The sequence below is a fragment of the Schistocerca serialis genome, chromosome 2, assembly GCF_023864345.2.
Source record: "Schistocerca serialis cubense isolate TAMUIC-IGC-003099 chromosome 2, iqSchSeri2.2, whole genome shotgun sequence".
Taxonomy (NCBI): domain Eukaryota; kingdom Metazoa; phylum Arthropoda; class Insecta; order Orthoptera; family Acrididae; genus Schistocerca; species Schistocerca serialis.
Genome location: NC_064639.1, coordinates 1027544708 through 1027559392, shown reverse-complemented (window position 1 = coordinate 1027559392; position 14685 = coordinate 1027544708). Strand labels below are relative to the sequence as shown.

Here is a 14685-nt window from a genome sequence, read left to right as displayed (position 1 = left end):
ACCCTAATTTCACCATTGAACCCTTGTCTTTTCTAGTTTGCACCACCGTCCAACCTTAATCCCCCCCCTGCCCCCACCCCCACCTATCCACTGGCTGGTCACCTTCCAGGAATTCCTTACCTCCAACTTAACCTCACCATCCTTCCCCAGGTCCCTTTCACAGGAAACCAACCTTCAGCAAAAAGAAAAAATAGCCTTACAGAACCTAAAAGCAAATTCTGGCCTGATCATCCCTCCTGCAGACGCAGGTTCCAACACTGTTGTTATGAATCGCAGTGACTACCTGGCAGAAGGCCTCCATCAATAATCTGACTCATCTACATCTACATCTACAGCCATACTCCGCAAGCCACCTGACGGTGTGTGGCAGAGGGTACCCTGAGTACCTCTATCGGTTCTCCCTTCTATTCCAGTCTCGTATTGTTCGTGGAAAGAAGGATTGTCGGTATGCTTCTGTATGGGCTCTAATCTCTCTGATTTTATCCTCATGGTCTCTTCGCGAGATATACATAGGAGGAAGCAATATACTGCTTGACTCTTCGGTGAAGGTATGTTCTTGAAACTTTAACAAAAGCCCGTACCGAGCTACGGAGCGTCTCTCCTGCAGAGTCTTCCACTGGAGTTCATCTATCACCTCCGTAACACTTTCGCGATTACTACATAATCCTGTAACGAAGTGCGCTGCTCTCTGTTGGATCTTCTCTATCTCTTCTATCAACCCTATCTGGTACGGATCCCACACTGCTGAGTAGTATTCAAGCAGTGGGCGAACAAGCGTACTGTAACCTACTTCCTTTGTTTACGGATTGCATTTCCTTAGGATTCTTCCAATGAATCTCAGTCTGGCATCTGCTTTACCGACGATCAAATTTATATGACCATTCCATTTTAAATCACTTCTAATGTGTACTCCCAGATAATTTATGGAATTAACTGCTTCCAGTTGCTGACCTGCTATTTTGTAGCTAAATGATAAGGGATCTATCTTTCTATGTATTCGCAGCACATTACATTGGCTACATTGAGATTCAATTGCCATTCCCTGCACCATGCGTCAATTCGCTGCAGATCCTCCTGCATTTCAGTACAATTTTCCATCCACCTATAAACTCTGCAATAGTGGTCCCATCACTGCTTAAGTATTTAGGTCCTTCCCAGGACCTCACCCCTGAATCCATTTCCCTCCTCACCCTATGACACCCTGCATACCCACCTTCTACATGCTCCCTGAATTCGACAAACCCAACAGTCATGGACACCCCATTGTGGCTGGTTGTTGTGTCACCACTGAAAGAATCTTGGCCCTCACTGACCAACACCTCCAACCAACTGCCTATAATATAGCCTCCCATGTCAAAGACACCAACTACTTCCTTCACCAACTCTCCACCATCCCCAACCATTTACTTCCTGGATTCCTACTTGTAACTGTTGACATCACCTCCCTATACACCAACATCCCTCACGCCCATGGTCTTACCACTATTTAACACTACATTTCCCAACATCCTTCAGACTCCAAACCCATCACCTCATTCCTCATATGCCTTGCTAACTTTAACCTAACCCATAACTAGTAGTACTTTGAATGGAAGGCATAGAAACAAATCTGCGGCACAGCTATGGGCACCCGTAAGGCACCATCCTATGCTAACTTGTTTATGAGCCATCCAGAGGAGACTTTCCTAGGCTCCCAAGAGGCCAAACCTTAAGCCTGGTTCAGGTTCATTGATGATATCTTCATAATCTGGACTCAGGGTCAAGACACCCAATGTGTTATTTCACAACCTCAACACCACCTCTCCCAACCGCATCACCTGGTCCTCCTCAACCCAGTGTGCCACCTTCCTAGTTGTTGACCTGCTCTTCACTGATGGCTCCACCCTCCCTTCTGGCCTCATTAAACCTACCAACCACAAACAATACCTGCATTTCAACAACTGTCATCCCTTTCAACCAGAAACTTCCTCCCATACAGCCTGGACATCCAAGGATGGTGTATACGCAGTAACAAGGAATCCCCTTCTCTGTATGCTGACAGTCTTACCGCACAGGCACTATTTCCCAGACCTGGTCTGCAAACAGATCTCCCATGAAATTTACGCCCTCAGACCCCCAATCCTCCCACCAACCCCAAGAACCAGCCACAAAGTAATGTCACCTTTGTCACCCAGAATCACCCTGGACCGGAACAACTGAACCACACCATTTGCCGGGGCTTTGATTACCTATCATCATGCCATGAAATGGGGGACATCCTACCCAAGATACTTTGCACCCCCTCCTAAAGTAGTGTTACATCACCCATCCAACCTCCACAATACCTATGCCAATCCCAACCCCTCACCACAAGAATCATATCCCTGTCAAAAGGCAGGTGCAAGACCTGTTCAAACACACACACCCCCCTCCCCCCCCCCCTCCCCTGCCCAACACTTTCTACTCTAGTCCTGTCACAGGTTTATCCTATCCCATCATGGGCCAGGCAACCTGTGAAAGCAGTTATGTCATTTACCAGCTCTGCTGTAATCATTGCACAGCTTCTTATACTGGTATGACTACCAACCAGCTGCCCATCAGAAAGAACGGCCACTTCCAGACTGCAGCCAAGAGCAAAGTAGACCACAATGCGGTACAACATGCAGCTGAACAGAATAGGCTAAATTTCTATGACTGCTTCACTAACTAAGGCATCTGGATTCTCCACTCCAATACCAGCTTTTCTGAATTGCACAGATGGGATTTGTCCTTACAACACATTCTCCACTCGCGTTGTTATCCCAGCCTCAACCTATGGTAACATACTGTCCCTACACCCTCCACACAAGTTTCCATCCCCCCGTCCTATGGCCTCCTCCCAATTTTCATCTCACACTGCCAATTCACCTGCCAATCCTTCCCTCTTCACTGCACCTCTCCTTTTTCGCTCCATTTTTTCCACCTCCCTGCCCCACAACCTCCTGAGACTGCGCCTGTTGGCATTCTAGTCTGTGTACACTCCACCAGATAGCATTTGTCTCTCTCCCCACCCATACACTACAATCCCTTCCCCTTCTCACCACCTCCAGACCGCAGGTCGCATCCCGCCTGATAGTGGCATGCTAGCCCAGATGTTGGAGCTGGTGTTCATTTTGCATGAGATGTGCTTGCTTCTGTGTACAGATGGTATGTATGTGTCTTTTATTGATGAAAGCTGTGGCCAAAAGCTTTATGTAAGTGTCTTTCAAGTGTGCATGCGTGCAACTTAATGTGTCTTCTTTATGGTAAGTAGCAATCTATATTTTCCTAGAGTGTTGATATTTCTACCTGGCATTTCCATTGTTGGATGTTAAATTATGGCATTACAGTATAGTTTTAACATCAGAAGCCCTCATGGGACAGAAACACTAATTTCAGCTGAATGCAAAGTGGCATTTGAAGATTTAGGAAAGAATCTAGAGAGAATGAAAGATAAGCTATCAACAAAACAGATCCACAAATTTTTCCAAAACAGGAAAATAGACAAGGAAAGTGGGTGGGGAGGCAAAACAAAATAGAACTTAGAAGAACTGCAGATTGGAGAGGACATCTTACTCAACAGAAATAAATTTAGACTAGAAATCAAGAAAATTGGAGGTTTTAAGGGAGATAAAACAAAATAACAACTGGAGTCAAATGGTTAGATGAGAGAAAAAGAGCTTATTCTGAAAGAATGAAGGAAAGAGTTTAGAGGAAGGTTAAAGGAAAAGATTACTCTTTATTTATCTTGACATGGGGAACAAAGAAAAACATAATTGCATTTGAGGCATTTGCAAACAATATTTCCTTTCCTTACGCATGCATCTAAGAGATGGGAGTAGATATTGACCGAAGGCCAAGTAACAGATGTTAATAAGTGAACAAAGTTACTACTAGAGTCTATATTGCTTTCTTGGACCTTTAATCACGGGAAACAATTTTACTGATGAACCTGCCGCATCAACTGTTTCAGCGCCAGCTAGTGAAGCATTTAAGTCATGTACAATTTCTGAGGAATTTCCTCATTCCATTAAAAGCCATTTTTAATCTGAAGTGAAAATTTGAGGTCGAGACCAAGGAACAAGTGACTTGATCACAGTGGAGGACACAGGAACCTGATGTACAAAATGAAACAGTCTTCAAATACAATTTTATCTTTTATTTTGTGAATGGTCTTGATATACACTATTCTAAAAGGTTCTGATATTGAGAAGGCTATCTACACTTACAGTGAAAATTTGCTTAATTCATTAGACAAAAAATTGCAGGCAACTGGTATATTTTGTGATCTGTCAAAGGCATTTGACTGTGTAAATCACAATATCCTTTTAAGTAAACTAGAATATTATAGTATAACAGGAAATGCTGCAAAATGGTTCAAATCTTATATCTCTGGCAGGAAACAAAGGGTGTTATTAGGAAAGAGACATGTATCAAGCTATCAGGCATCATCCAACTGGGAACTAATTACATGTGGGGTCCCACAAGGTTCCATTTTGGGGCCCTTACTTTTTCTTCTGTATATCAAGGACCTTTCGTCAGTAACACTACCAGATGCCAAGTTTGTTTTGTTTGTCCGATGATACAAACATTGCAGTAAATAGCAAATCAAGTGTAGTCTTAGAAAGGTCAGCTAATAAAATATTTGTGGACATTAATCTCTGGTTCCTAGCCAATTCTTTCTCACTAAACTTTGAAAAAACACACTACATGCAGTTCAGAACTTGTAAGGGGTGTCCCAAGAGTATATGTCTAACACACGATGACAAGAAGATAGAAGAAGTGGACAGTGTTAAATTCTTGGGATTACAGCTTAATAATAAATTCAACTGGGAGGAGCACACCACAGAACTGCTGAAGCGTCTTAACAAATCTCTGTTTGCAATGCGAATTTTGTCAGATATAGGGGATATAAAAATGAAAAAGTTGGCATACTATGCTTACTCTCATTCCATTATGCCATATGAGATTATTTTTTGGGGTAATTCATCAAGCCAAGCTAATGTTTTCTAGGCACAAAAACGTGCAGTAAGAGTTGATGTGGTGTGAACTCAAGAACATACTGCAGAAGCCTGTTTAGGGAACTAGGGATACTAACTACTGCTTCCCAATATATTTATTCCTTAATGAAATTTGTCATTAAAAACATATCACTTTTTCAAACCAACAGCTCAATTCATGGAATCAATACTAGAAATAAAAATAATCTTCACAAGGATTAAGTCACTTAGTCTTGTACAAAAAGGTGTGCATTTAGTTTAAATTCAGTGCATTAGTATTTGTAAAATGACCCTTAGTGTTCATTAAAAAATGACTATCATTGCACTTGGGACCTGTGGAATGGCACAGTAGCTTATTTGTTTTAGTTGTAAATATTTGTCATGTATTGTTGTTTTTCTGAAATGTTCCACATCCTGGAGGATCTCCTCACTACGGATCAATTGGAATGAAAGTAAATCTAATCTAATCCAAACTATCATCATCCCATGTTGCTGTGTTGTTTTCAGTCCTGAGACTGGTAGCTCTCCATGCTACTCTATCCTGTGCAAGCTTCATCATCTCCCATCCCAGTACCTACTGCAACCAACATCCTTCTGAATCTGCTTAGTGTATTCATCTCTTGGTCTCCCTCTATGGATTTTACCCTCCACACTGCCCTCCAATACTAAACTGGTGATCCCTTGATGCCTCAGAACAAGTCCCACCAACCAATCCCTTCTCCTAGTTAAGTTGTGCCACAAATTTTTCTTCTCCCCATTTCTATTCAATACCTCCTCATTAGTTACGTGATCTACCCATCTAATCTTCAGCATTCTTCTGTAGCACCACATTTCGAAAGCTTCTATTCTCTTCTTGTCTAAACTATTTATCATCCATGTTTCACTTCCATATATGGCTACAATCCATACAAATACTTTCAGAAACGCCCTCCTGACACTTAAATCTATACTTGATTTTAACAAATTTCTCTTCTTCAGAAAACCGTTCCTTGCCATTGCCAGTCTACATTTTATATCCTCTCTACTTCAACCATCGTCAGTTATTCTGCTCCCCAAATAGCAAAACTCCTTTTCTACTTTAAGTGTCTCATTTCCTAATCTAATTCCCTCAGCATCACCCGACTTAATTTGACTACATTCCATTATCCTCGTTTTGCTTTTGTTGATGTTCGTCTTATATCCTCCTTTCAAGACACTGTTCATTCCATTCAACTGCTCTTCCAAGTCCTTTGCTGTCTCTGACAGAATTACAATGTCATTGGTGAACCACAAAGTTTTTATTTCTTCTCCTTGGATTTTAATTCTTACTCCAAAATTTTCTTTTGTTTCCTTTACTGTTTGCTCAATATACAGATTGAATAACATCGGGGATAGGGCACAACCCTGTCTCACTCCCTTCCCAACCACTGCTTCCCTTTCATGCCCTTCGACTCTTATAACTGCCATCTGGTTTCTGTACAAATTGTAAATAGCCTTTCGCTCCCTGTATTTTACCCCTGCCATCTTCAGAATTTGAAAGAGAGTATTCCAGTCAACATTGTCAAAAGCTTTCCCTAAGTCTACAAATACTAGAAAAGTAGGTTTGCCTTTCTTTAATCTATCTTCTAAGATTAGTTGTAGGGTCAGTATTGCCTCACATGTTCCAACATTTCTACGGAATCCAGACTGATCTTCCCCACGGTCGGCTTCTACCAGTTTTTCCATTCGTCTGTAAAGAATTCGCATTAGTATTTTGCAGCTGTGACTTATTAAACTGATAGTTTGGTAATTTTCACATCTGTCAACACCTGCTTTCTTTGGAATTGGAATAATTATATTCTTCTTGAAGTCTGAGGGTATTTCGCCTGTTTCATACATCTTGCTCACCAGATGGTAGAGTTTTGTCAGGGCTGGCTCTCCCAAGGCTGTCAGTGGTTCTAATGGAATATGTCTTTCATTCTAAACTAATGTATAAAAAAAAAAGATTGTAGACAATATAGGCATGATCAAAAGGTATAAAAATATAACAAAACTAACTTAAATAAACACAATTGACTTATAGTGTAAAATCGCTGTCAGCAGGCTGAAAGCAACTTTACACTATGGGTCAATAGTTTTTGTTCATCACAGTTTTACTACGTTTTTACATGTTTTGAAAGTCTATTTTGGCTACAAGTTTTCTTAATTTTTTTTTATACTAGTCAAGAATGAAACACGTCTTATAACAACTGTATGGATTAGAACAGGTTATAAAATAAAAGAACAATTTTTTGAACTAAGACTGTTTTACATTCCATAGTATTAAAAAGAAAAAAAAAAGAAATAAATGTCTGATGAAAAAAATTATTTATCTTCATCAAAATCTGCCATCAGAATAACATATATAGACAACAAACAGAATTCTTTAGTTTTTCAAACTGTCCTACTATTTCTAGAGTCTGCTGATGAAGTGGAGGGGAGGGGGGGGGGGGGGGAGGTAACCCAATCTAAACAACTGCCACTCTGTTATAAAGTTTGCCTGAAAATTAATTTTAAAGTACTTCATAGCAACTTAAAAAGTCTCTTTGTCACAGGAAATACAAAACAGTTCGAATCTATCATTCTTTCTTGGAGACAGTTTTTTTATGGAGGAATGTGTTTCATTAGTTTGCAGCCAAACAATAGTAGTAATAGCTTTCCCAACACCCATCAGGCAAACTCAGTTCTTAGCATTGTATCATTTCTTTTAAATGTGAAATTTTAACTAATTCAGATCTTGCAAATACTTTTACAAAAGTACCTTACCTGGTAGTACCGCAAATGAGGATATCTGATTATTACCCTCAGTATAAGCCTTGTTAACTGGTCTTGCAAAGCCACTCTCTGTTCATAAGGAATACCTATCAAATAATTATCAGTGACATTAATGGAAGCGAATTTTTACAATATCAATAGAATGTAAATAGCATGTCATTTTTTCCCTGTTGAGCAAATCAAAGTAAAATACTGAAAGCTGAAGAAGCAAGTCATGAAAAATTAGAATTACTTAGAGTCCAGTGATTGCAAAAACAAATGATAGACAATTCAAACCAAGTTACCTTCATTGCATTCAAATAAAGCTATGGCCAACTATAACAAAAGTGAAAATTACTAATTGATATTGTAATTTCTGTAACAACACAAATGATCGGGACATACCTGGTGGAAATCTTTTGAGAGATCTATTAACATCCAGCACTACTTGCTGATATTCTGCATGACTTTCTAATTCAGCTTGGCTGGGAAGTTCAGTATCTGATGGTGCATCAATTCCGACAAGTATTGGCCAAACTTTTCTTCGAATTTCATCTATATGGAAGAGACTTATGAGTAATAAAACAGTAACTTATGTTTTAGTTTGTAGGAAACTTCTAAATATCACAAACTGATTGCAAAGGCTAATCAGAAAGATCCTAAGAAACACTATATCTTTACTAGTTTCAACACTATAGTGATGCATACATAAGAATGCGCCAGCGTGATGCATTCTTTGCATGTCCTCAGTAAGTGCTCTGTCTCTATCTCACACCTCATGATCCAGACGTTACCTCTCCTGGTAACTGGCAACACTATGGTGACCACTACACTGGGCCACTATTTCTGCTTTTGACTCAACGCAGTAGAACTTATATGCTATGAAAACTACTGCTGTCACTTCATAACTTACTACTTGTCTTCTTTGCTTCATGGCATCCATAATGGGCACTATATTAGCTAAGAAATTTCACCGCACCTAAAATAATATGAAAATGAGTGCTAAATGTTCATGCGCAGCCTGAAGAGCATCCTTCAGGCAGTGTTGCAGAATGATGCTTTTGACTGGAGCTTCATGTGGTACATTGCTCCTCCCTACTTTGCTTCACCCCTCCATGCGCCTTCTTATGTGAACATCATTACGAGAGAGAGAGAGAGAGAGAGAGAGAGAGAGAGAGAGAACATGTCTCACTTAAACCAAAACTACCATTCTGCAATTATTGCCACTACATATGATTGTACGTGGCATAATGTAAAGATAATGAAAGACAATAGAGTGGATACCCACACCCTTTAAAAATATTGCAAGACATGGCAAAGGCTGTATGTACATGTGATGAGGTATTTGCAGTTCAGAAAGCTGGAAACAGTTGCTATTGTTTGGAGTGCTCTGGTATGACATTAGCATTGGCTGAGGAGCTTAGCAGCCGGAGTAGGGAGTGTTAAATAATCCAGAAGGCTCCATGTGCCCTAGCAAGCAGGCAGTGGTGAGTCTCAATGATAATGTACACACCACAGCATGCTAAAATGATTGTTTTTCTTTTCCAAAATTTAATCAGTAGTTCTTAATATCAAAATGTGTGGAATATTTATGCATCAGGCAATTACAAATTAATTCATGTTAGCATAATATTTCACGAGACATTATTTGTTTTTAATATATGGAGTTCGATGTCTTCATTATTAGCACTGGCATGTGATCTATTATGTAACTTTTTTAATTACAGGTGGCTGAAATTTGTAAAAAATATTACAATAATAATGCACGTCACTAGAATGTAATTGCAAGGCATGGAAGAGACAACAGCGACAGTCAGTGGAACATAAAATGAAAAAATTGTGAGTACAAGCCACAGTAGGCTGGTTTTATTGGTGGAAGATAGAGTAGCTTGCAGAGTCAATTGCAAAGATTGAGAAGAGACTGTTTCTAGTGACAAAAGGGTGAGGTGGTCTGTCTCCACGATGTGAGTAATAAAGTTTGTGACTGACAGTTGGGCAGCAAATGGCTGCATAGAGTTGAGTTCTGTGACTGAGCATTGTCAGAATTATTCAGTGAGAGTGAATGTGTAGTGTTTCAGGATATTTGTAAACATCCCAACACACCATTTGAAAGCCGTCGAAAAGAGGTGCTCTCGAGTAAGTTGAATAAGGATAAATGTAGTGAGAAATGGAAACTGTGTGTTTTCCTTTCTTGTATGCGGTGAATGTGGAGCAGTGGTGGAGCCAGCGAGAAGGGGACCAGTAAAAAATTGTATTACAACCACTGGTTGTCTGGGAGTCATTTGTGCCATGGTGCAGCAAGTGCCTGAATCCAGGAGCCATGGAGTAAATGACGCACCAACAAGGGTGTAATGAACATTTGAACAGCAGTAGTTTTTTATCTGTGTCTGCTCTCTCAGGTCCTAAAGTACGCATGTACGGACATATTTGAATGTAGTCAAGAGAGTGGTATTACCTTAGCAATTGTTTGTTGTGTTGTTAAAAGAAATAGTGAAAATGTTGGGCAAAATATACCCCTGTTTGTGAGAAGTGTGGCTATTTATTTAGTAGTGCAGTAGAGAGAACTGGAAGCATTTCAGAAATCTTCACCGCAGTTGGACCGACAGGGAGGTGGCACGGAAAGATCCGGACCACCAAACAACTACTCTGAGAAGAGAGGATAAAGGTAATACTACTCTCATCTGGCGGTGTATTAGGGTCGGCAAAATACTGCCCAGTTGTATCGCCCAGGGACACAACTTACCACTAGAGCTGGTATAAGACCTACCACAAACCCTACAAAATACATCAGCAGGAGAAGAGGGAAAAAATACACCCCAAACGCAGATGGACTGCTAAGTTTTATAAGGAAGAGTGCTAATACACATTAACAGTCTGAACCATTAATTTTCTATTGCAGAAGATACTTTGGGTCTGCTTTGTGAATTTGGCTGTCTGCTAAGGTTTTCTAAAATGACTTATGCCACTAATACAGTTGTGATTTTAATTAATAAATAATTGAAGTTAAAAGACATTCAATTTGTTGCCTTACTTATTTGATGTAAAAACTCCCCATATTGTTTTACTTAAACCAATGTTAACAAGTCTGCAAAGAATTTATCAACTTGTCATTTTTTCAAATAGGAACTGTTTTCAGCAGTGGGCAGTCACTACCCACATCTGACACACCAAAATCTGATACACCCAATCGTGTAATTATGTTCCCCTCCCAAGAAACAAGTGTCAAAACGTGGAGGTAACTAGCAAACTACACATAATGGCACACAGTTGAAGTATTTGTGATCTTTCCTGACGAGGATCTGCACATTCAATTGCAATCTACAGGTATTTTATTGCACTATACACAGATCTATAGATATGAAAATTTACCATTAAAACTAAACATTCCTTCTTCTTCAAGCTAAGTATAAATTCAAGGGCCAGCAATTAACCTCTGTTATTTGTTTTTTTCTCGTATTAATACAATCACAACTGAGTACAGTTGAGAAAACACTACTAGTGCGATCTCGCAATTGACAGCACAACTCATTTTTGGAAGGACACGTCGATGTAAAGAAGGTGGCTTGTGGCCATGTTCTAATTAGAGATGCAATAGTCAGTGCCTGTATAATTTTTTGGGAAATAGGCGATGATAAAAACTTCTTTTTATATATAACTATATCCATTTGAAATTTTATTTTTGATGAGCATACACAAGGACTGCAGACAACTAAATCACACCCTCCTTTCCAGACATTGTACAGGTGAAGTAAGAACGACTATTATGTAGTCTGTTTTGTAATTAAATAATCAGGATATCTGGATGTGGAATGTAATATGTGACTAAGGGGAAGTGATTTTTGTGACTGTAGAAACTCAGAATCAAATCTTTTAATTGATGCATTTTCTTAAGTGGGCACAGTTGACTGATGAAACTGTACTGTAATACTTAAGTATCTAATACGCTCATAAGAATGGAATTTTCTGTAGAAGTGTAATTCAGAAAGCATGAAATTTTTTGTTACATGAGTAGAAATGTATTTATAATCTTCAAAACACTATGTTATTTCAAATGATAACATTTTTTCCATTCTCACAATTGAAAACTACCTCTTAACAAAATATAATCTGTGATTATAGAAACAATTTTGTTTAGTTATAACTGGAGTTACTTTACTGGATGTTCAAATGGTGTTCCTTGGCAGAACAGATCTAGGAGAAGGAAGTAACTGTGAAAGGAGATATAGTTCATTATGTATTGGACACACACACACACACACACACACACACAGTGTTTTCATACTTCTGAGACAATTGTTTTCAAATTCTAGTGCATCTTGTCAACATTCTTTACATGCTTGTCTAAGGAGAAGAGTGACTGACATATTGTACACTTCTTTTCATTTTAGAGCAACCATGATTACAAAAATAATCGCCAGTTTCAGCCACACACCGCCCATCTCTAGACTCTACAATATGAAAAGAATAATCTACATCACAAACTTAAAATCTGTAAAAATTTTATCAACTTTATTTGTAACTAGCTGTACCTGGCCACACATTGCTGTGCCTCAGTCTGGTTACATGGAAAATTGCTATATATGTATTGAAATGGCACATAAATATGTCCTACCATTTCTCTCTCTCTCTCTCTCTCTCTCTCTCTCCCCCCCCCCCTCTCCCCTCTTCCATTTCCCCCTGCCTATATGTACATTTCCTCCCACCTCTCTGTCCATATTCTCTTCTTTAAAAATGGCTCTGAGCACTATGGGGCTTAACTTCTATGGTCATCAGTCCCCTAGAACTTAGAACTACTTAAACCTAACTAACCTAAGGACGTCACACAACACCCAGCCATCACGAGGCAGAGAAAATCCCTGACCCCGCCGGGAATCGAACCCGGGAACCCGGGCGTGGGAAGCGAGAACGCTACCGCACGACCACGAGATGCGGGCTATTCTCTTCTTTCTTTCTTTCTCTTTCTCTGGCAGTAAGCCTTGTTTATTGTTACTGTAAGTTCAGATCCTATGGTAGTAGAATTCTTACGATAAGCTGTTGTTATGGTAGGCCAAGTTTGAGTGTTTGTGAAATGGCTTCTGGTGCAGTACACCACTAAGACAATTTCTCTCTGCCACTATTGCACAGCTGTGCCGCAGGGTCAGGTAATAAGATAGGAGAATGAAGGTTCTACAACACTCCAACAAATTAGTGACAAAGCCACACCAATGAGTTAAAAGCGTTTACTTATCTTTGTGACTTGTTGAATAACAAGGCCTCCAACACTGCATGTACCATAATAAAAAATGTCCCTCAATGGCTAAGTGCAAATAACCTTTGGCAAATTTCTCAGTACATAGCAAATGCAATTTACAACAACTGTCTGTTCACTTCTAAGAGTTCACTAAATGATGTTCCCTGTCTAATTCAGCCTCGGATGATGATCTATAACCAAGGGGGTGAGAGCTGCTTTTCTATCTTCCAAGCAGGCTTCTGTCCACTGTTGTCGGTCACTGGCGTATTGTACTCTGCCGGCAATTGGCTGAGGTGAAGTTGATTTCTTCATACTCAGCACCACCTGCGGCACTGGCAAAAACTCGTGCAAGTGGCAAGTCTCTAATTGCACTGGCACCAGCTCAAATCTTTGCACCTGTGGTGCTTTTTCCCTGGTTATGTCTTGTTCTGATGACATAGCATACAAAACTGACTGCTTAAAATACTGCTTACATTCATCACCTGCTTTCTGTGCAGTTGGCCATTCCTTATGTTCATTACCGAAAATAAGTAATACTGCTACTTGTCAATTTAAGCCATCTGCATTTCTGTGCTTCTTCCCAAGTTCATGCGTGACTTTAATATCAAATTCACTTAGTATTACTGCCCATCGCTTCTATCTATTAGAAGGATTCTTTAACATCAACAACCATTTTAATGCCACATGATCTGCTATTACTCTACACTTTTTAATGTACAGATAACATCTGAAATATGTGATTCCTTAAATAAGGCTTAAAATCTCTTTCTCCATTGTGCGATAATTTCTTTCTGCAGAATTTAGTTGTCTTGATGTGTAAGCTACTGGATGTTCTATGGCTTCTACCTCCTGTGACAGCACACAGTCAAGTGCTGATGCATCACATGATACAACAAATTCTCTATTAAAATCCGGAAAGACCAATATTGTACTCCATCTTAAAACTTTTTTTAGCTCCTCAAAAGCATGCTAGCACTATTCTGACCACACAAATTTAGTCCCTTTCTCAACAATTGTGTCAATGGTGTGACAATACCGCAATCATTTTACGAAGTGGCAGTAATAGTTTGTGACTCCTAAGAACGATTGCAACTCCTTTACATATTCTGGTATGATAAATTCACATACAGCTCTAATTAATCTTGCAGTATGTATTTACTCCATCTTTACCTATAATATGACCTACGTATGCTACCACTTCCATCACAAAATTACACTTTTCTCCACTCAAAGTTAACTTCGCTGCTTTTAATCTTATGAATACTTCCCTTAATCATTGAGTACAGTGTTCCGTACCACTCCCATAGACGATCACGTAATAGAGAGATACTAGGCACTACCACGGTTTTAAACTTCTGAGTACTCCGTCCAACAATCACTGAAATGTTGCAGTTACATTTTTTAATCCAAATGGCATTGTTTTGAATTGGAAATGTCCTCACATTGTCGAAAATGCTGTTTGTGGCAATCCTGCAATGCAACCTCTATTTGATGATAACCACTCCTGCAATCCATTGCTGAAAAATATTTGCATTGCCCTGAATGGTCCAAAGTTTCTGTGATGTTTGGCAAAGGGTAGGCGTCTTTTATGGTTTTCACATTTAGGTGTCTGTAGTCACAACAAAACCTACATTTTTATGTTCCATCCACTGATTTTCTTTTGACACGATGGGTATTCCTGCCCTCCAATGCTCTATTACTTTCTTC

At 39.5% G+C, this 14685-nt stretch overlaps 1 protein-coding gene across 1 annotated transcript in view; it reads right to left on the bottom strand.

The window, feature by feature from the left end:
• Positions 1-14685, bottom strand: part of LOC126458443 (TBC1 domain family member 20) — a 121655-nt gene that overhangs the window by 86707 nt on the left and 20263 nt on the right. Inside the window, exons 3-4 of the mRNA XM_050095505.1 lie at positions 8154-8303; positions 7761-7855 (exon numbers count right to left, since the gene is read on the bottom strand). Of these exons, the coding sequence (XP_049951462.1) occupies positions 7761-7855; positions 8154-8303 (245 nt within the window). The remainder of the gene's footprint in view (positions 1-7760; positions 7856-8153; positions 8304-14685) is intronic.